This window comes from Hyla sarda, chromosome 4, assembly GCF_029499605.1.
Source record: "Hyla sarda isolate aHylSar1 chromosome 4, aHylSar1.hap1, whole genome shotgun sequence".
NCBI classification, from domain to species: domain Eukaryota; kingdom Metazoa; phylum Chordata; class Amphibia; order Anura; family Hylidae; genus Hyla; species Hyla sarda.
Window position 1 is genome coordinate 162,485,137 of NC_079192.1, and position 21,355 is coordinate 162,506,491.

A 21,355-nucleotide genomic window follows, 5' to 3' on the forward strand; every position below is an offset into this window, starting at 1 on the left:
CCTGAATGCAAGTCTATGGGAGGGGCCAAGGTGGCCACCACACCCCCTCCCATAGACTTTCATTGAGAAGGCGTGATATGACATCACAAGGGGCATGGTCTTCACCCCACACATTCAGAACGCTGGAGCAGCAGAGTAGCCCTTTAACCCGTTTTTGCATTTTCGCTTTTTCCTCCTTCCTTTCTAAAAAGCATAATGCTTTAAATTTTGCACCTACAGACCCACATAAGGGCTTTTTTTTTGAGTCAACAATTGTACTTTGCAATGACATCACTTATTTTAGAATATTATCTGCGGCAAAACCAAAAAATATATATTTGTGGGGTGAAATAAAAAAAAAAAAACGCCATTTTGTAAATTTTGGGGGCTCCTGTTTCTACACAGTGCAATATTTGGTAAAAATGACAGCATATCTTTATTCTGTTGGTCCATGTGGTTACAAGGACACCCAATTTATATAGGTTTTATTTTATTTAATACTTTATTTTAAAAAATTATAAACTACATGCACCAAAAATAGTATGTTTAAAATTGGCATCTTATGACCCCTATAACTTTTTTATTTTTCCGTGTACGGGGTGGTATGAGGGCTCATTTCTTTGCGCTGTCATCTGTAGTTTTTATAGGTAAAAATTTTGAAAAAGGGGGATGATTTAAACTTTTAATAGGGAATTCTGGCACCAGTTGTTTAATAAAAAATAAAAAATAAATTCCACCGGAGTACCCCTTTAATGCAGTCAATGTCTCCACATCAAATCAGTAACTGTATACTATCCAATCATAAGTGATTCTGACCAGAATGTCTTCAGTTTGTGACGAAAAGGAACAAAATGCACAATATGACATTGGTCATTTGTGCTGAATTTTTTATTTCATTTCGAATAATTGCCCAGCCCTATCCAGAACCATAAATTATACCCAAAACAAAAAAATGGTCAAAGATAATTCAGGAGAATCCATTATTTCAATTTTGTTGGGAGGTTGTGAAAACATCATGAAGAAATTAAAATGACAGACGAGAGAACTCTGGCACGGCGCGGTATAGTATGCAGAGTAACCACGGCATGCGCCAGCAGTATTTATACAAGATATTTTCATTTATGAATGTAAATGACACTAAGGACCATCTAGTCATTAATAATTAAACCAATTTATTCCAGATCTTAAGCATTTTACAACAGGAAAGCTTTTAACCTTGCACTTTCTAAGCTCCTGCGAGATATTATAAGGATACTGTTTTAGTGAATTTAGATTTTATCTTCTACAATAATTTTAAAAAAATAGCGGTAAGCCATGTTTTCATGCATCAAGGTCATGTGATTAAACTAGTCATTTTTACCAGTTTGTCTTTCTCAACATCTACTCCCAAATGTTTAGCATTCCTACCGAAACAATTCATAAGCAAATAGCTTACATTTACATAGTCAGCAAATGTTCACTACATCTTTACAAGGACACGGCACATAAAAATACATTAATTCACGAGACGCATCAATAGTACTGCTTACCTGCCATCATTTTCTGAGCTTCATATGGCTCCATATAGCCATCATTCTCAGTCACTATTTCTGCAGTTGTCTGGCTTCCTGGGCCTTGTTTAGCATCAAATGGGTCTGCATAGTCTTCAAGGATGATTACCTATGGGAAAAATAAGAGAAAGTCAATATTTGGTGAAATATTTGTGTACTACAATGGCATCAAGACTATAATGGTCCCAGGGGTCTTAGAGCACTATTTCAACTTATACCTTATCTAGAGGATAGCGGATGTGTATGATCACAGCATGTCCCCCCAAAAACGTAGAAACAGGGTTGCAAGTCTCTGGTTGAACACCCAGTCCACTCATTGTCTATGAATACTGTTGGAAAAGCATGACGCTTATACCAAAGCCTAAAGTGCCAGTAAATAATTTAGGAATTTGGAGTTTTCAAAACCCCCTGCGTCATGAACTTCAGTCCTGCCCAGAGTGTTCTACATTGCCGTCATCACTTTTTAGAATAAGGCTGCATTCACACTTCATTTTTACATTACGGGTGCCAGATCCGGCTGGGGGAGGGGCAAACCGGGCGCTCCCGTACCCCAGTCGGACCAGCGCTGAACTCCATTTACTTTAATGAGCCGAAGGGAGTCAAACGGTGACTCATTTTTGACCCGTATCCAGTTTTGTGACCGGACCTAAAACCGTAGTATACTGCGGTTTTAGGCCCGGTCAGGAAACCGCATACGGGTCAAAAATTAGCCGACCGGAGTCACCTTATGACTCCGGTCGGCTCATTAAAGTAAATGGAGTTCAGCGCTGGTCCGGCTGGGGTACGGGAGAGTTCGTTTTGCCCCTCTCCCAGCCAGATCCAGCACCCGTAATGTAAAAACGAAGTGTGAATGCACCCTAAGACAGAAGCTGATAATTTTTTTGTTATGTTATCGTATCCATAACAATTTTTCAAAGATGACATCTTTTGCAAAAATTGGAGTTGTTAGGTGCATTCCAATATTTAAGGATATTGTATAACAACAAACACTGTGGTCTTGTGTTTTGCACGTTGATATTTGTTAACCTTCTAGGTGTCACTTACTGAAAGTTCTGGTGGCAAGTACTGAACTACAGCACTAGAAATCTGCTTAAGCACCACAGATGATCATGGCCCACAGCAGGATCAATATTAGCAGGGTGTATATGCATACTTTTTAAAATAAGGCACCTAATGTACTAATGATGCGCTAGGTCAGATTGGAATCCAATAAATGGGGATTGTTTTTTCCATAATGAGATTTATTCTTTAAAGGGAATGTTTTGTTCTTTAAATCAACTGATGACAAAAAATTATTTATATATATATATATATATATATATATATATATATATATTTTTTTTTTTTTATGGAGGAAATTGTGTAGGTCTTTCCACTCTGCTGCCCCCTCTGTCCATGTCAGGAACTATTCAGAACGTAAGCAAAGCACCATAGCAAACCTCTCCAGCTCAAGACAGTTGGTCAGACAGGAAAGAACTAGAGATTTTTTTTATATATATATATATATATATATATATATATATATATAACTAATGACACTCACTCATACTTTTTAATCCACAAGATTTCGACTTAGAAGACATTAGGAGATCAAGCAAGGCTCTAGTTTGCCAATTTACACTATGTGCTCTTAACACATCCACTTTCCCACATATACAATCCCATCTTCCCAGGGAGTCTGTCACCTTCCTGAGCTGAATATTATAGCATTAATAAAAAGATGAAAAGAAGAAAAATTACGGTTCCTAAAAATGTAAAAAAAAAAAATCTTACCATTTACAATAAAATCACTCTTGTGCATTTAAAGAACTTAAAATTTGTGCAACATTATTTTACTATTGTTCAATACTCATATTTAAGACACAGCTAATTCACTGCTAAATATTTCATCATTAAATTATCTTATTAGGTCCAATTGTTCTGATGCACTTGTAAGGCACCATCTTGTGTGAATGTTTATGGATTATTCCACATTTTTAGTAAGTGTATGCTTATATACACTGCTTAAGACTAAGGCAACAAGTAAAATGAAAACATCACAGAATACAATTCAGAGACATCAATCTGTCCAGTTAGGAAGCTTAGGGTATGATCACAGACAGGCCCAGCACACCCCATAGACAACCAACAGGCAGATTCGTTTATTTTTTTTGGGGGGGGGGGGAAGCCCTAGGACAACACTGGCGGCGCTGCACTCCTCTATCTGGCTTACCCCCTGCCTCTGCCTTCTTCCTAGCCAGCCTAATGTGGTGTCCCGATACAGGACCTGTCCTTAAGTCCCCTCAGAAAGAGTCCCTTAGGTCCATAGGGCTCTCCTGCAGGGCTCCCCCCTTGTTGTCTCATGTCAATGCAATGTATTTTCATTATGCGTATCTATTTTCATATGTATAAAGAAAGTTGTCCAGTTTGTATAAAATGTATAGGACCTTCCTTGGTCACGTGACCTACTGCCATGTGAATAGCCAGAGTTCCATGGGCACAGGAACCCCCGGCATTAGCAACCAATGGGCTTTAGTCCAGTCCCCTAGTATATATAGTCTCTATTCTCTCTCTCTTGAGACCTGGATCTAAAAGGAAGCACAATGTCCTGTATACTGCAAATTAATCTCATCTAGGCCAAAGCCTAAGGAACAGCAGCCACTTCTAAAACGGGAGTTACAATTCTCTCTACAAATCCAGTGACTATTACTCAGATAAGGAATATATTAGTAGCACAGTGGCCTGTGTAAATATCTCTAACTACAAGTCCAAGCAAGCCTGCGAGGTATCCTGTGTCCCGGTTGCCTCTGTGGAAACTGCATTACTGTAAAGACTGTTTCCTGAATATTTCAAGTAAAAGTTCCAGTTATTGCAAAACCCTTGCCGTGGACATTCCTTTATTGCATACCGTTTCTGGGCTGGTTGTCAGTGGTTATTAGTGTTGAGCGGCATAGGCCATATTCGAATTCGCGATATTTTGCGAATATGTGGACGAATATTTGTCATATATTCACAAAATTTGCGTATTCGTAATACTTGCGTTTTATTTTCGCATATGCGAAAATTTGCGTATGCAAAAATTAGCATATGCGAAAATTAGCATATACAAACATTTGCATATGCGAAAATTTGCATATGAAAATTTGCACGCCAGTCTCCCGCAGTAGTATTAGAGCCTTCTTTACACCACACAAGCTGGAAGCAGAGAGGGGTGATCACTGTGATGTGTACTGTGAAAAAAATAAATAAAAAATACGAATATTCGTAATTACGAATATATAGTGCTAAATTCGCGAATATTTGCAAATTCGCGAATATGCGATATTCGCAAATAAAATTTGCATTGCGAATATTCGCGAGCAACACTAGTGGTTATGATACTGAAACAACTTCATCCTGGCGTCACGAACACTAAGGGGTTAACAACAACTTGCCCACAGGGTTAATACCACCAGACCCTGCTACATATAGCAACACCCTGTGGTCACCACACTAAATTCTGGTGATAGAGGACCTGTGATGACCATCATGTGACCAGTGATCAGTTGGGGGCGGAGCTGAGCAGTGCAGGATAGAAGAAATGATGGCTGAAGGACCTGTATGATGCTGTGGAGGGGCGGGGCTGAGCTGGAGTCGAGGTTGCATGTCACCCCAGTAGTAAGTTAATGACATGAGGAGGAGGTTTGTTACAGTGTGTTACCCTAGTACTAAGGTAATTACATGAGGAGGGTTTTGTTACAGTGTGTCACCCCAGAAGTAAGGAGATTACATGAGGAGGACGTTTGTTACAGTGTGTCACCCCAGTAGTAAGGTAATGACATAAGGAGGAGGTTTGTTACAGTGTGTCACCCCAGTAGTAAGGTAATGACATAAGGAGGAGGTTTGTTACAGTGTGTCACCCCAGTAGTAAGGTGAGACTTGTCAAAGGATGAAGCAAATGGGCAGAGTCAATGGGGCAGCAAAATTAGCTTTTGCCTAGGGTGGCAAAAATGCTTAAACCAGCCCTGATCACAGATCATAAATTGAAGACACTTAATAAGGAAAGACTAGGACGTCTCCTTCTAAAAATTGCAATTAAAATCCTGGAAATTGTGAACACACCCTAAGCTATTGTAAATCGATTTCACCTGCTTTGATGCACATTAAAGTGAAAACAAGTGCACAGGATAGGCAACAGCCAAACTGCACTCAGAAATGAAAAAATACTGGTGACCACAGACTATTACTTTCTCCTTTTCCTTCCTGATTCTTCTAGGTTACTACTGGCAGCCTTTGGTTGTACCTTCAGCCCATTCAGGTTACACAGGTATTCCAGCTCCTCTAGGTTGTGCAACCATACTCACTGGCCCTCATTTACTAAGCCCAACCTGACATTTTTTATCATGTTTTGCAGACATGTTTTGCAGATTTTGGTGCATGCCAGTGCGACAATGTCTGCGACATCGTGCGTCTAAAGAAAAAACAACAATGTCAGAAATCACTCGGAGAGTTTTAGGAAACCCTACTAAGGGGCGTGGCTTCTCAAAAAATGGGCATAACCTGACATTTTCCCAAAACCCAAATTAAAAAGACTCGTTCACTTAACTCGTCTTTCATCCTGACATATCTTCCTGACTTAATAGTATATATGGACAAAACTGTGCAACCAAGTGTGAAGACATTTTCACTAAATGTGTATTTTAACCGCTTAGGGACTCCGGGTTTTTCCGTTTTTGCACTTAAGTTTTTTCCTCATTACCTTTTAAAAATCATAACCCTTTCAATTTTGCACCTAAAATTATTTATTTTTTCCGCCACCAATTCTACTTTGCAGTGACAATAGTCATTTTACCAAAAAATCCACTGCAAAACGGAAAAAAAAAATCATTGTGCGACAAAATTGAAGAAAAAATGCCATTTTGTAAATTTTGGCGGCTTCCGTTTCTACGCAGTGTATTTAACGGTAAAAATAATCCCTGTTCTTTATTCTGTAGGTCAAGATTAAAATGATACCCTACTTATATAGGTTTGATTTTGTCGTACTTCTCGAAAAAATCATAACTACATGCACAAAAATGAATACATTTAAAATGGTCATTTTTTTGACCCCTATATCTTTTTTATTTTTCTGCGTATGGGGCAGTATGAAAGCTCATATTTTGCGACATGATCTGAAGTTTTTAGCGGTACCATTTTTGTAATGATTGGACTTTTTGATTGCTTTTTATTCATTTTTTCATGATTTAAAAGTGACCAAAAATATGCAAATTTTGACTTTGGAATTTTGTTGCGCATACGCCATAGACCATGCAGTTTAATTAACTATATATTTTTATAGTTAGGACATTTCCGCACACGGCAATACCACATGTTTATTTTTAATTTTATTTACACAGTTGTTTTTTTTTAAATGGGAAAAAGGGGGTGATTCTTTTTTTTTTAGGGAAGGGTTTTTTCCCACTTTTTTTGCAGTGCATTAACACGGCAATGATCAGTGTTATCGGCTGTCGATTGCTCAAGCCTGAATTTCAGGCTTGGAGCAATCAATCGCCGATCGGACGCACCGGATGCTTTGATGTTCGTCTTTGATGATTGCATTGTTTCATGGTAGTACTTTCTAAAATTATCTGTGGTTTATTAAATAGGAATTGCACAACGTTATTCATAGAATTGCCAACATAATCCACTTTCAGCCTTTTCTTCCACCTGGTCTGTAGAATGTTGTTGCTATGGCTCGCAACCTCTTTGTACAAATGCATGCTCAAATAGTATTCCAAAATTCTGTAAATATTGTTGAAAATGTTGTCTCAGGAATTTGGCAAATGCTTTGGAATATCCATGCTTTTGCATTGCTGGTTGTTGGGGTGGTGTCTCTTTAAACTGTTCTTTTTCCTGCATTTTTTTTGTCCTTTTTGTTGGGGATAAAAAAAAAAAAATATGCGTGCGCCAAAAAAAATAAAAAAAATAAAAAAATAAATAAAAAGGGACACTGTGCAACATCTTAGTAAATAACAGACAGAAAAAACAGAGGACAAAAAAAACAAAAACCCTACACTCTTTGTAAATGAGGGCCACTGTGTCTCACAGCACATTCTAGAGAATGGAGCTGAGACCAATACATGGGCAGTTTTATGAGGAGAGTTGGACAGAGACATTGGCCCAGATTTATCAAAGTGTGTGAGAATATAAATGGAGCGATTTCCCCACAGCAACCAAACACAGCTCAGCTAACAAGCTGAGGGACCCCCGCAATCTCGGCTGCGGCACCCCAGACATCCGGTGCACAGAGTGAACTTCACTCTGTGCTGGATTACTGCCACTGTGGGGCGAAGGCTCGTGACACCACGGTCACGCCCCACTCATGACGTCACGACCATGCCCCCTCAATGCCCCATAGACTTGCATTGAGAGGGCATGGGCGTGACGTTACGAGCCTCAGGCGCTGCACCCGACGCTCCAATCGAACATCAGGTGCAGCAGACATCTTATCCCCTAAATTTGCAAAAAAAATTTAATTGTGTTTGTACTATGTCTTATGGGATACAGAGTACAGACTGATGGGAGAATTTTTTTTTTTTTTTTTTTTTTTTAGCACAAGACTAAAAATGAAAGGGTCTTAAGACATATTAAATGCTCTGTATGTCAACCCAAATTACAGAAAAATTTGAAAAATCTGCAACAATAAAAACATGTTGAATTTATGAGCTTATGGGAGGCACAAGTGGCAAAACAAACAAATGCTCTTACATGTAAAGTATAGGTCTGTTTATCAGGAGGGATAGAGTGGCGTGTGGGAAATCTCAGATATGCAAAGCATGTTTAGCTTATCATTGTGCCTCTGACATCGCAATACTGAAGAGCAGGTTAAATGAAAAACACAAAACGGCAACCGATTGATTTGTAGTAGAATTCACACAAATACATTCAGCGGCTATCTAAACGGTTTCTATTGCCTTTTGTTATTTAGTAAAACGGTTTTATGCAGCTGTGAGCAGTGATAGCATACACTCCTAATTGATCACTGAGGCATAGAGCAATAGAATGAAGGGTCGGTGACACAAGCCACTGTCGTTCTTCAATGAGCTCAGAGAAGCCAGAAAAACTAATATTAAACAGGTTCAACACTTAGCAATCACAGAACGGTAATTAACTTTAAATGTCAAGCTTTTCTACCAAAATCATCTTTCAAGGACTTGCATGACAAAAAGCTAATAAAATAGAGGCATGAGACATGAGAGACAAGGTTGGTTAGAAACGCAGAATAGTGCCAATATATAGAACATTTGTTCTAAAGCATGAACCATAATCAGAGGTAGGGGAGTGGAATACAGGAGAGAGTTCATCCCAAAGGCATCCCTACCGAATTTAATAAGTTTACAAGAAAAATACACAATGCAAATATCTACCTTGCACCATATAATCTATCATAAATACAATGTCAGTGGGGGAAGGCTCTTGTATGCAGTGCCAATCCACATATACAATGAAATGTTAATGAAAATAAGTGTAATTCTAATACCATACATGTCTCCTGTTTAAGCTATTCAGGGCTTAGCCTTTTTTTTTTTTCTTGAGGTTTCGTTTTTTCCTCCTCGCCTTCTAATAGACATAACTCCTATTTTTCGACCTACAGACCCATATGAGGGCTTGTTTTTTGTATCGCCAATTGTACTTTGTAATGACATCACTCATTGTAACTCCAAATGTACAGTGAAATTTTTTTTATTTCTATTATTTTTTCTTCAATTTTGCCCTAAAAATAATTCGTTTCACTTTTAATTAATTAATTAAAATGTACCTGTCGTGAACAAAAACTTTTTATATCATGTAGGTAATACCATTATATGTATATTTGTAATCTACATTGGTTAAAAAAAAATTGTATATTTTTGTCTCTGTAGCTATTGACTGTGTGTCTCTGTATTTGGACTCCTCATAGAGAAACACAGGCAATTGCTGCAGGGACAGCATTTTTTCACTCAAAAATATAAAAAAAATGTGTAACCTATGTATATTACAAATATACATATAATGGTATTATCTACATTATGTCCCTGTAGCTATTGATTGTGTGTCTCTGTGAGGAGACCAAATACAGAAAGTGTAGGTGGACAAGCAGGGCTCTCTGTGCACCGAGGGCAAGCAGGGCTCTCTGGGCACCGAGGGCAAACAGGGCTCTCTGGGCATTGAGGGCAAACAGGGCTCTCTGGGCACCGAGGGCAAGCAGGGCTCTCTGGGCACCGAGGGCAAGCAGGGCTCTCTGGGCACCGAGGGCAAGCAGGGCTCTCTGGGCACCGAGGGCAAGCAGGGCTCTGTGGAGTGAGGACAAGCAGGGCTCTGTGGAGTGAGGACAAGCAGGGCTCTCTGTGTACTGAGGACAAGCAGGGCTCTGTGGAGTGAGGACAAGCAGGGCTCTCTGGGCACCGAGGGCAAGCAGGGCTCTCTGGGCACCGAGGGCAAGCAGGGCTCTCTGTGTACTGAGGACAAGCAGGGCTCTGTGGAGTGAGGACAAGCAGGGCTCTCTGTGTACTGAGGACAAGCAGGGCTCTGTGGAGTGAGGACAAGCAGGGCTCTCTGTGCACCGAGGGCAAGCAGGGCTCTGTGCATTGAGGACAAGTGGGGCTCTGTACACAAAGGCTCTATGACAAGCCCCTGGCTAACACAGCAGGATGATTGACAAGCCAGGAACCTACACAGAGTCCTGCTTGTCCTGCCCTTACTTCCTGTATTTGGACTCCGCATAGAGAAACACAGGCAATAGCTGCAGGGGCAGCATTTTTTCACCCAAAAATATACACATTTTTTTTTACCTATGTATAGATTATACAAAAAGTTTTTGTTAACAACAGGTGTATTTTATTAGTTCGGACATTTACCCACATGGCGATACAACACATGTTTAGGTTTTGTTTGTTTTTATTACATTTTTTTATTTGGAAGTCGGTGATTAAAACTTATTTGGGAAGGGTTCATGCATATTACTTTATCTATTTTTTATTTTTTTACACTTTTTGTTGTCTTTATTTTAGTAACGTTAGTAACATGCAATCTTTAGATCACTGCTCCATAAATAGCATTGATCAGTGTTATCAGTGCTCTATTGCTCCAGCCTGCCATGGCTGACTGGAGCTTTGGAGAACTGACCAGACGGCGAGGAGCAAGGTAACGTATGTTGCGCCCACTTTGGCTAAAAAAAACGTTATCAAAATGAAGACCAAATACTATGCGTGAGCCCAGCCTAAAAGTAGCCCTGGGAAATTAGGTCAGTAGAGCGGGAAACCATAAAACACTGAAAGCCTATTTTGTAAAAGTGCTTTCCAGCAGAGGCCAACAATGTTGCATAAATGCTGTCTCTTCTGCTGTCAATTTAAAGGCCCATTCACACTATGGAATAACTACCTGGAGAATTTCCAGGCTAACATTCCATGCACAGCAAGTGTTGTCTGAATCAATCTGTTCTAGGACCCCTTGAACATGTGGCCTCTCTATTGATGGTAACGCATTTCGGAGAAGATTTGCCGCAAATGCTGCATTAAGATGTTACATTATAATCTGAAGTAAAAAAAAAAAAAAAGGCCTCCATACACAACATTTTGTTTTGGGGTTTTTTTTTTGGGCTGATTTTGTTGCATTTTTGCTAACCAGAAAGATTTCGGAATACAGAGTGCACTTCATCTGGCAAATTTACAAATGAATGACCCATAGCACATGTTTCACTAAGACATCTGTATATGGGGTGATACATCATTAAGATAAGTCATAGCAATAATAATCGGTAACATGTGTTGTTTACTATCAATCTTCACTGCCTGAAGTAATCCAAATGTATCACACAGCTTGGCTGTGGATGATGGACTACGTTATGTGTCCTGAATGAAAGAGGTCCATTATCTACAGCCATGCTCTGCAATACATTCAGGTTATTTCAGGGGAAATAAAATGAAACAAAAAACACCTGCTATCACTAAGAAATACATTCGTCCAACACAGATACCACCCACTGGGTACAGATGAACAGATCCCCAGAGCTACAACAATTCCAAGTAGCAGCTTCTTGTATCACAAATAGCAGGAACTTTTTTAGTTATGTTTTAGCCTACAGCAAAAGATATAGACGTAAAATGCCTTTTAAAAAAGGAGTAATTTTTATTGCAATAAATGCATTCCAAAATATGAATGTATTGGCATAAAGTTGCCCCCCCCCCCCCCCCCAAAAAAAAAAGGCCTTGCACTTAATTTTATGACCGTAACAATCACTGTGATAAAATCAAACTGTGTGTGTGCACAAACCTGTTTTACCATTGAACTACATGGCAAGAAATGCTTTATTTTTTATTTTTTATTTTTTTTGGGGGGGATGTTTTATATCCCAACAAAGGGCACTGCGCACTGAGGACAAGACAAGCAGGGCACTGCGCACAAGACAAACAGGGCACTGCGCACTGAGTACAAGACAAATAGGGCTCTGCGCACTGAGTACAAGACAAATAGGGCTCTGCGCACTGAGGACAAGACAAGCAGGGCACTGCGCACTGAGGACAAGACAAGCAGGGCACTGCGCACTGAGGACAAGACAAGCAGGGCACTGCGCACTGAGGACAAGACAAACAGGACACTGCACACTGAGGACAATGCGCACTGAGGACAAGACAAACAGGGCTCTTCGTACTGAGGACAAGACAAGCAGGGCACTGCGCACTGAGGACAATGCGCACTGAGGACAAGACAAGCAGGGCACTGCGCACTGAGGACAAGACAAGCAGGGCACTGCGCTCTAAGGACAAGACAAGTAGGGCACTGCGCTCTGAGGACAAGACAAGTAGGGCACTGCGCTCTGAGGACAAGACAAGTAGGGCACTGCACTCTGAGGACAAGACAAGCAGGGCACTGCGCACTGAGGACAAGACAAATAGGACACTGCGCACTGAGGACAAGACAAGCAGGGCACGGCACACTGAGGACAAGACAAGCAGGGCACTGCGCACTGAGGACAGGACAAGCAGGGCACTGCGCACTGAGGACAAGACAAGCAGGGCACTGCGCACTGAGGACAGGACAAGCAGGGCACTGCGCACTGAGGACAAGACAAGCAGGGCACTGCGCACTGAGGACAAGACAAACAGGACACTGCGCACTGAGGGCAAGACAAGCAGGGCACGGCGCACTGAGGACAAGACAATCAGGGCACGGCGCACTGAGGACAAGACAAGCAGGGCACTGTGCACAAGACAAGCAGGGCACTGTGCACTGAGGACAGGACAAGCAGGGCACTGCGCACTGAGGACAGGACAAGCAGGGCACTGCGCACTGAGGACAGGACAAGCAGGGCACTGCGCACTGAGTACAAGACAAGCAGGGCACTGCGCACTGAGGACAAGACAAGTAGGGCACTGTGCACTGAGGACAAGACAAGCAGGGCACTGCGCACTGAGGACAAGACGAGCAGGGCACTGCGCACTGAGGACAAGACAAGCAGGGCACTGCGCACTGAGGACAAGACAAGCAGGGCACTGCACACTGAGGACAAGACGAGCAGGGCTCTGCGCACTGAGGAAGCTCTTTGACACACTACCGGCTCACACAGCAGGATGACTGACAAGCCAGGAGCCTGCAGAGAACCCTGCTTGTCCCTACCACACAGGCAATAGCTGCAGGAACAAGACAGCATTTATTCACCCAAAAATATAAATAAAAATGTAACCAATGTATCTAACAGATAATAATGTTATTATCTACATTATGTTACATTATGTAAAAGGTTTTTACAAATGACCGATGCACTTGAAAATATTTTGTAGCAAATAAAAGTTATTACTTTTTGACCAAGAAACATTTAACATGTTGTTCTGGCCAAAATGTATTACACAATTTTTGCTGTATATTGTATGTACAATAGGTGGTCAATGTTTAGCCCTAGGTAGCAGTGTTGATGTTCTATGTGCCACATATAACCTAACTGTGGCTGTCACCACTTATTTACCATTTTCACTAGGATTTTGCTTCAAAGTTTATATATATATATATATATATATATATATATATATATACATACACACATACACACCTTAAAGGGGTATTCCGGGCAAAAACATTTTATAGGGGATAAGATGTCTCGGCACCGGGGGGCCCGCTGCCGAGACCCCCCTTGATCTCCCTGCAGCACCTGCATTCTATGCAGGTGCTGAATCTCCAGTTTCGGAAACCTCCGTGTTTCCGGCACTGGGGACGTGACGTTACGCCACGCCCCCTCTATTCATAGAATGCGGGTGCTGCAGGGAGATCGCGGGGGTCTCAGCAGCGGGGCCCCCCGCGATCAGACAACTTATCCCCTATCCTTTTGATAGGGGATAAAATGTTTTTGCCCGGAATACCCCTTTAACATAAAAAAAAAAAAGCAGAATGGTAACCTAGCTCATTGCAGTTATGCCAGGGACATATAAAACAATATACATCTATGAATACATATGTTTAGCTTGAAGACTACTTAAGGCTTTAAGATGAGTGTTTCTTAACCAGCGTTCCTCCAGCTATTGCAAAACTACAACTCCCAGCATGCCCGGACAGCTGTTGGGAACCACTACTTAAGATCTTGGATTTAAAGGGGTTATCCAGGACAAAAACAAATCCCCATAGCAAACCTCTTCTACTCTGTGCAGTTCCCAAGACAAGCAGATATGTCAGCAGAGAGCAATGTTGCCAGACAGAAAAGAACAACTCAACTTCAGCAGCTGATAATTATTGGAAGGATTAAGATTTTTTTATAGTAGTAATTTACAAATCTGTTTAACTTTTTGGAGACAGTTGATAGATAGATATATAAAGTTGTTTCCTGGAATAACCCTTTAAGTGTAGGTTCACCTATTTAGGATGGAAATGGTTTGTTGTTCTTGTACTGCCGCTGCATTACTGCCAGACAGCTAAGAGAGAACATTCATTTTGTAAAAGGTACGAAACAAAAGAACTGTCACTTCGCAAGCAGACATGTCAGCCTTCAAAAACGCAAAACTGGTGGCACTAAAATGACATTTTAATAAAGGTCTGGGATTTCGTTGAAGTCTATTAAACCTTTAACTGCTAAAAATCTGCAAGACTTCCTACACGTCAGCAAGTTGACATATTTACCCAGGGGACAGGAGAAAAATAAAACCCCTGGATCTAATTGTGTATCCGTTATCTTCTTAAAGGAGACTTCTATTTAAATGAAAATGACTTCAACAAAAAGTAACCCTTTAAGCATTATGGAGGACAGATTTTAGGCATTACATGAACTAACAGAATAAACTGGTAGCGGAGCGACCCATAGATCCAGTAATCTTAATTTATATTATATTGATATTATAATAATAATAATATAGCGCACACAAATTCTGCAGCACTGTACACTCAAATTCTCAAACTGGCCCCTGGCCCTATTGGGACTTACAATCTAAACCTATCAGTATGTTTTACAAATTGCCTATAGATTAACTAGTATACAAATTGCCTGTAGATTAACTAGTATACAAGCCAAGACTAGGGGGAAGCCCTGGTAAAGACATGTAACGATTTGGAAGGACAAACCATTAACATTTTTCAATGGATAATAATATATATATATATATTTATTTATTTTTTTATAGCCAAATTTTTCTCAAAAATAGGACATTTTGAATGGATCAAATATCTATGGTCAACATAATTTTCTAGACGTTATAATCAGATATGCCATGTAATATAAAATGTTGGTTAAAAAAAAAAAAATTAAATAACAAAAACACCCCAGACCAGATAGTAGATTATAATAGATTGTATAGTCATCATGAGAACAAAGAAGAACAGATGACAAGCTTGGACTCCAAACAAAAAACAACAATGTTTAAACGAGATCATATGTAAGGGAGGGAAGCAAACCCAATTTTCCTCCCCAACATAAATACTGGAAATATGGCACTTTTGTTATTACTATTGCATATAATAATAACAAAATCATATTGTGTGCAATGTTGTGCTGTACTCCCATTTTTACTGTGCACCTCTTAGTTTCTCAATGTCACTGTCAAGGGTGTTACACAGTGTGCAACAGTCTGCCATACTGGGCACTAGGAAACAATATTTTATGGGTGCCAGCTTGCAGAAGCTAATGTCACAATCATCATGGGACTAGGTAGTATAGTATCCAATGCTGACACACTGGTGTACATTGCAGGTGCTGCACTCCAATGCAGGTATGAAGGGGAAAGGTAATGTAGGGGGGTAATTTTGGAAACAGAAAGGAAGATTGTGCAAGGTAACCTACATGAGTAGAGTAGGCCTGGAGAAGTGTGCTGATGGGGTGAGGGTAGAGGTCAGTGGCTGACTGTTTGAAAGAAGCGTTGCAAAAGGATATTGTAGGAAGTAGCCTTAAATGGGCAGTGTCAGATTCAAAAGCTTTTTATATGCTGTACATCTTGGCAAAACATTAACTTTTCAAATATACTTAAGAAAATTGAATTTCCTTGTTATAGAAATGATGGCTTCTAAAATCATGGCTGAAGCACAGGCATGGACAAAGTCCAGTAAGTGAGAGTGGGCTAGCACTCCTCTGTGCTCTCTCCTGTCTGATAGTACTCCTCTATGCTCTCTCCTGTCTGATAGTACTCATCTGTGTTCTCTCCTGTCTGATAGCATACCTCTGTGCACTCTCCTGTCTGATAGCACTCCTCTGTGCACTCTCCTGTCTGATATTACTCCTCTGTGCACTCTCCTGTCTGATAGCACTCCTCTGTGCACTCTCCTGTCTGATAGTACTCCTCTGTGCTCTCTCCTGTCTGATAGCACTCCTCTGTGCACTCTCCTGTCTGATAGCACTCCTCTGTGCACTCTCCTGTCTGATAGCACTCCTCTGTGCTCTCTCCTGTCTGATAGTACTCCTCTGTGCACTCTCCTGTCTGATAGTACTCCTCTGTGCACTCTCCTGTCTGATAGGAATTCTCTGTGCTCTCTCCTGTCTGATAGTACTCCTCAGTGCTCTCTCTCCTGTCTGATAGTACTCCTCTATGCTCTCTCATGTCTGATAGGACAGTTCCCATTTAAGATTGCTGGTGTGGGTTAGGGCTACACAAGTGAGACAAACAACTAATGCTCCATTGCTGCGGGAGAGTTGGGTCTCCTTTTGCGAAATTGCAAGGGGGCCCCAATGACCGGACACCCCCATCATCAGACACTTATCCCCTATCCACAGACTAGGGCATAAATGTTTCCCAATGGTAGTTGTAACCTTTTTGAGTGTACATTTGTCGCAAATCTTGTAGTCTTGTATTCTTAGGATGAAGAAAATTTAGTTTTGACTTTTGCAATGGCAGCTAATTTATCAGATGTGATGATTCTAAATTGTCCTAAATTTTTCTCTATCTCTCCCCAGCTTGGACTACATTTTAGCCATGTATGTAGTATGTGCACTTTTTTTTTTTAATATAAATTTGGTGCAAGTACTTATGACATACATGCAACAGCAAACAGGCAAACAACTGTAAAAATATCTTGATTTTCACCTACAATGATAATTTTACCTGAGCTTTTTTATAACAACATTTAGTGATCGGCTCAGAGAACATCTTCACACCCTATTCTTCATAGGTTACAGAGAGTTCATAGAGAATGCTTACAAATTTGTCCCATGTGTCATTCTGCAGGGAGGGAAGGCTGAGCTCCTACTGTTTCCTCTATCTACTGGTATCACTATTAATTTTGATGCTGTTCAGATCCCTTCCCAGAAAGTCATATAAACACTAGGTCATACCTATGCATTAGGACATGGTGTGAGATCCAGCTCCACAGAATCACATCACACTGGGTCTTTTGCCATCTACATAAGACATGGAGCCTCCTGCTTGGTCTTGTAATGCAGCATATTATAGTCAGATTTGATTCACATCTATGTCAGATTCAGATCTCTCTCTCTTCTGGTCCCAATGCTGGTCCCTTAGGAGTTTTGGATAGTTTCTACTACCACAGCTCCTTTCTTCTGGGCATATAGTTACATAGTTAGTACGGTCGAAAAAAGACCTATGTCCATCAAGTTCAACCAGGGAATTGAAGGGTAGGGGTGTGGCGCGATATTGGGGGAAGGGATGGGATTTTATATTTCTTCATAAGCATTAATGTTATTTTGTTCCAGGAATGTATCTAATCCTGTTTTAAAGCTGTATATTTTTCCTGCTGTGACCAGTTCCTGAGGTAGACTGTTCCATAAGTTCACAGTTCTTATGGTAAAGAAGGCGTGTCGCCCCTTGAGACTAAACTTTTTCTTCTCCAGACGGAGGGAGTGCCCCCTCGTCCTTTGTGGGGGGGGGGGGGGGTTAACCTGGAACAGTTTTTCTCCATATTTTTTGTATGGGCCATTAATATACTTATATACATTTATCATATCCCCCCTTAAACGTCTCTTCTCAAGACTAAACAATCGTAACTCCTTTAATCGCTCCTCATAGCTAAGATGTTCCATGCCCCATATTAGTTTAGTTGCGCATCTCTGCACCCTTTCCAGCAACACAGTGTCCCTTTTATGGACTGGTGTCCAAAACTGAACAGCATATTCCAGGTAAGGCCGTACCAATGCTTTATAAAGGGGAGTATTATGTCCCTGTCCCTCGAGTCCATGCCTCTTTTTATACATGACAATATCCTGCCGGCCTTGGAAGCAGCAGCCTGACATTGCATGCTATTCTGTAGTCTGTGATCTACAAGTACACCCAGATCCTTCTCTACCATTGACTCACAGGCCCATACTACTTTTTAAAATAGACATTGCATGACACGTACTAAAATAAATATACAGCCCTAGATTTATTGAACCTGACTAATTCTTAACCTAGTCCCTTTTACTAATGCCATGCCAGTGTTGAATAAGTGTCTAAAACAGTCTAAACCCTTACGCAAGTCATGTAATTTTTTTCATGCAAATTGTGCAAAATGTGGATCACAATTTTTTGCACACTAGTACATATACTGTACATCTAGGGGAGGGGATTTATCATTGGTGACGATTTTTACGCAATCTGAAACCTGCTGAGATGGCGAGTGTTTTTCTCAGTAGCTGCGGAAATGTATTGCGTTGCACACATCACTTTATGAATTTGCAGAAATGACAGGAAGCCCCTGTAGAGCGCTAAGAAGGGTAAAAAGCTTTCACGCATTCCTACACTGGCTAGTCACTGGAGTACATTCAAGCGAATATTTGCTGAAACATTTTTTTTGCACAAGTACCGCACCCAATTTTTGCATATAAGACGCACCCAATTTTAAATGAGGAAAATCTAGAGTTCAATGTAAAGTATAGGTCACAGTGATCTTCAACCAGCGGACCTCCAGATGTTGCAAAACTACAACTCCCAGCATGCCGGGAGTTGTAGTTTTGCAACATCTGGAGGTCAACAGGTTGAAGACCACTGGTATAGGAGGTAATTCTCATGTGTCCCCGCCGCTCCAGACCCGTCACTGCTGCCCTGGATGTCGCCCTCCATCGCTGTTGCCGCGTCCCCGGGATGTCCCTGTCACTCCGGAACATCTCTGTTGCCCGGTATCCTCGCTCTCCGTCGCCGCCACTACACATGCCGTCACTACACATGCCGCTCCTATTGGATGACAGGGCGGCATGCGCGACGACGTGATGACGACGATGGAGACGACGCCGGCCATGCAGGGGATCCTGGCACGTAGCAGACACCGAGGAGGCAGGTAAGGTCCCTCCCAGTGCAGCCGGGTTAGTGTCACTTTCGCTTCAGACGCGGCGGTCAGCTTTGATCGCCGCGTCTGAAGGGTTAACACAGGGCATCACCGCAATCGGTGATGTCCTGTATTAGCAACGGGTCCCGGCCGCTGAATGGCTGCAGGGACAGCCGCGATAGGTGTGTATTCGCCGTATAAGACGCACCAACGAAAAAGTGCGTCTTATACGGCAAAAAATATGGTAATATTTTCAGCGTATCAACCAGTGCATCTGCCAACCACACCCCTGGAGGCAGAACAAGAAAAATGAAGCCAGCACAGACAACATTAAGATCACACAAATCTAGATGATAATTTTGGCGCAATTAAATGCCCAAAATAAAAAACACATTGGGGAGATTTATCAAAAAATTACAGAGTTGCCCATAGCAACCAATCAGATTGCTTCTTTTATTTTTCACAGGCTGAAAGAAGCAAACTGATTGCTGAGTTGCCCATGGCAACCAATATTTCATCTGGACAGGATTTGATAAATCTCCCCCAAATTGCGAACATCACTTTTGTAGGTGCCCTTTAGTTCAGATCCATGTCATCCTCTGGTGTGTAAATTTAACAAACCCAAAATTGTGTGGCTCTAAATAGAGAACAATACACTGAACAGGTTAAAGCATTGTAAAATGTAGACTTGTCTTCCTAGGATTATGTAACCTTAGCCCCAATGCAGTTCAGGGATGACTCTAGACCGAATGATTCTCTAGAGGCCAATATCATTCATGCTGAACCTTTTGTTGTGCTAATTCTGCCATTTTATTTCTGTATCCTTACGAGAGAATAATTCTGCTTTATGACTCCTGTTCAGGGAATTCGAGAGCCCTTGCGGACGTCAAAGTCTTTTAGGGATCCAATTATTTTGTCCTGCAAAGCTTAAGAGGTATAAAAATATGTGAATTTTCTTCTGGCTAAATGTGATCAAGCTCTGAAGGACAAGTGGAAAGACAAAAAGTTACTGCCGCACAATGTTTTGAATTGTTATTATGTGGAAACAAGAAGGATTCCATTAAATGGAAAAGGAGGTGGAATAATGGTTTATACTTACAGAGCTGCAGCTACAGTATTTAGCTATTCAATTCAAATCTAATATAAATATATAAACTGTTGTTATACATCTATTTTGTCCATTATTTTATTTTATTTTATTTTAATACACATACTTTAAGCGCAAAGGGGTCCACCAAAACACCCTTTCTATAAAACCATAATTACATCAATAATATAACGTTTATTAAATCTAAAATAAGAAAAAGAAAAAAAAAGTGTATATAAAAGGTGATTCACGAAATAAAACGTTGAGGGATCACTAGACTCTATAGCACATACAGTTTTAGTGTTTTACAGATGGCTCCTTATGGCTTACTTGTGACCTTATTTGATAATACTGGAGACACACTGTATATATCAACAGGCTACTACTGCCTATTAGAGATGAGCGAACTACAGTAAATTCGATTCGTCACGAACTTCTCGGCTCGGCAGTTGATGACTTTTCCTGCGTAAATTAGTTCAGCCTTCAGGTGCTCCGGTGGGCTGGAAAAGGTGGATACAGTCCTAGGAAAGAGTCTCCTAGGACTGTATCCACCTTTTCCAGCCCACCGGAGCACCGGAAAGCTGAACTAATTTATGCAGGGAAAGTCATCAACTGCCGAGCCGAGAAGTTCGTGACGAATCGAATTTACTGTAAGTTCGCTCATCTCTACTGCCTATCACTAAATAGTCACTGGCTGCAATCCAGCAACAACTAAAGGGGTTATCCAGGAAAAACCTTTTTTTTTTTTTATATATCAACTGGCTCCAGAAAGTAAAACAGATTTGTAAATTACTTCTATTAAAAAATCCTAATCCTTTCAGTACTTATGAGCTTCTGAAGTTAAGGTTGTTCTTTTCTGTCTAAGTGCTCTCTGATGACAAGTGTCTCGGGAACTGCCCAGTTTAGAAGCAAATCCCCATAGCAAGCATCTTCTAAACTGGGCGGTTCCCGAGACACGTGTCATCAGAGAACACTTAGACAGAAAAGAACAACCTTAACTTCAGAAGCTCATAAGTACTGAAAGAATTAAGATTTTTTCATAGAAGTAATTTACAAATCTGTTTAACTTTCTGGAGCCAGTTGATATATATATAAAAAA

At 40.8% G+C, this 21,355-nt stretch overlaps 1 protein-coding gene across 3 annotated transcripts in view; it reads right to left on the minus strand.

Annotated features, from left to right (window-relative positions):
- SHF (Src homology 2 domain containing F) overlaps positions 1 to 21,355 on the minus strand; it is a 300,197-nt gene that overhangs the window by 205,742 nt on the left and 73,100 nt on the right. For all 3 annotated transcript variants that reach the window (XM_056572554.1, XM_056572552.1, XM_056572555.1), the window contains exon 2: positions 1,509 to 1,638. In XM_056572554.1, coding sequence (XP_056428529.1) covers positions 1,509 to 1,638 — 130 coding nt within the window. The remainder of the gene's footprint in view (positions 1 to 1,508; positions 1,639 to 21,355) is intronic.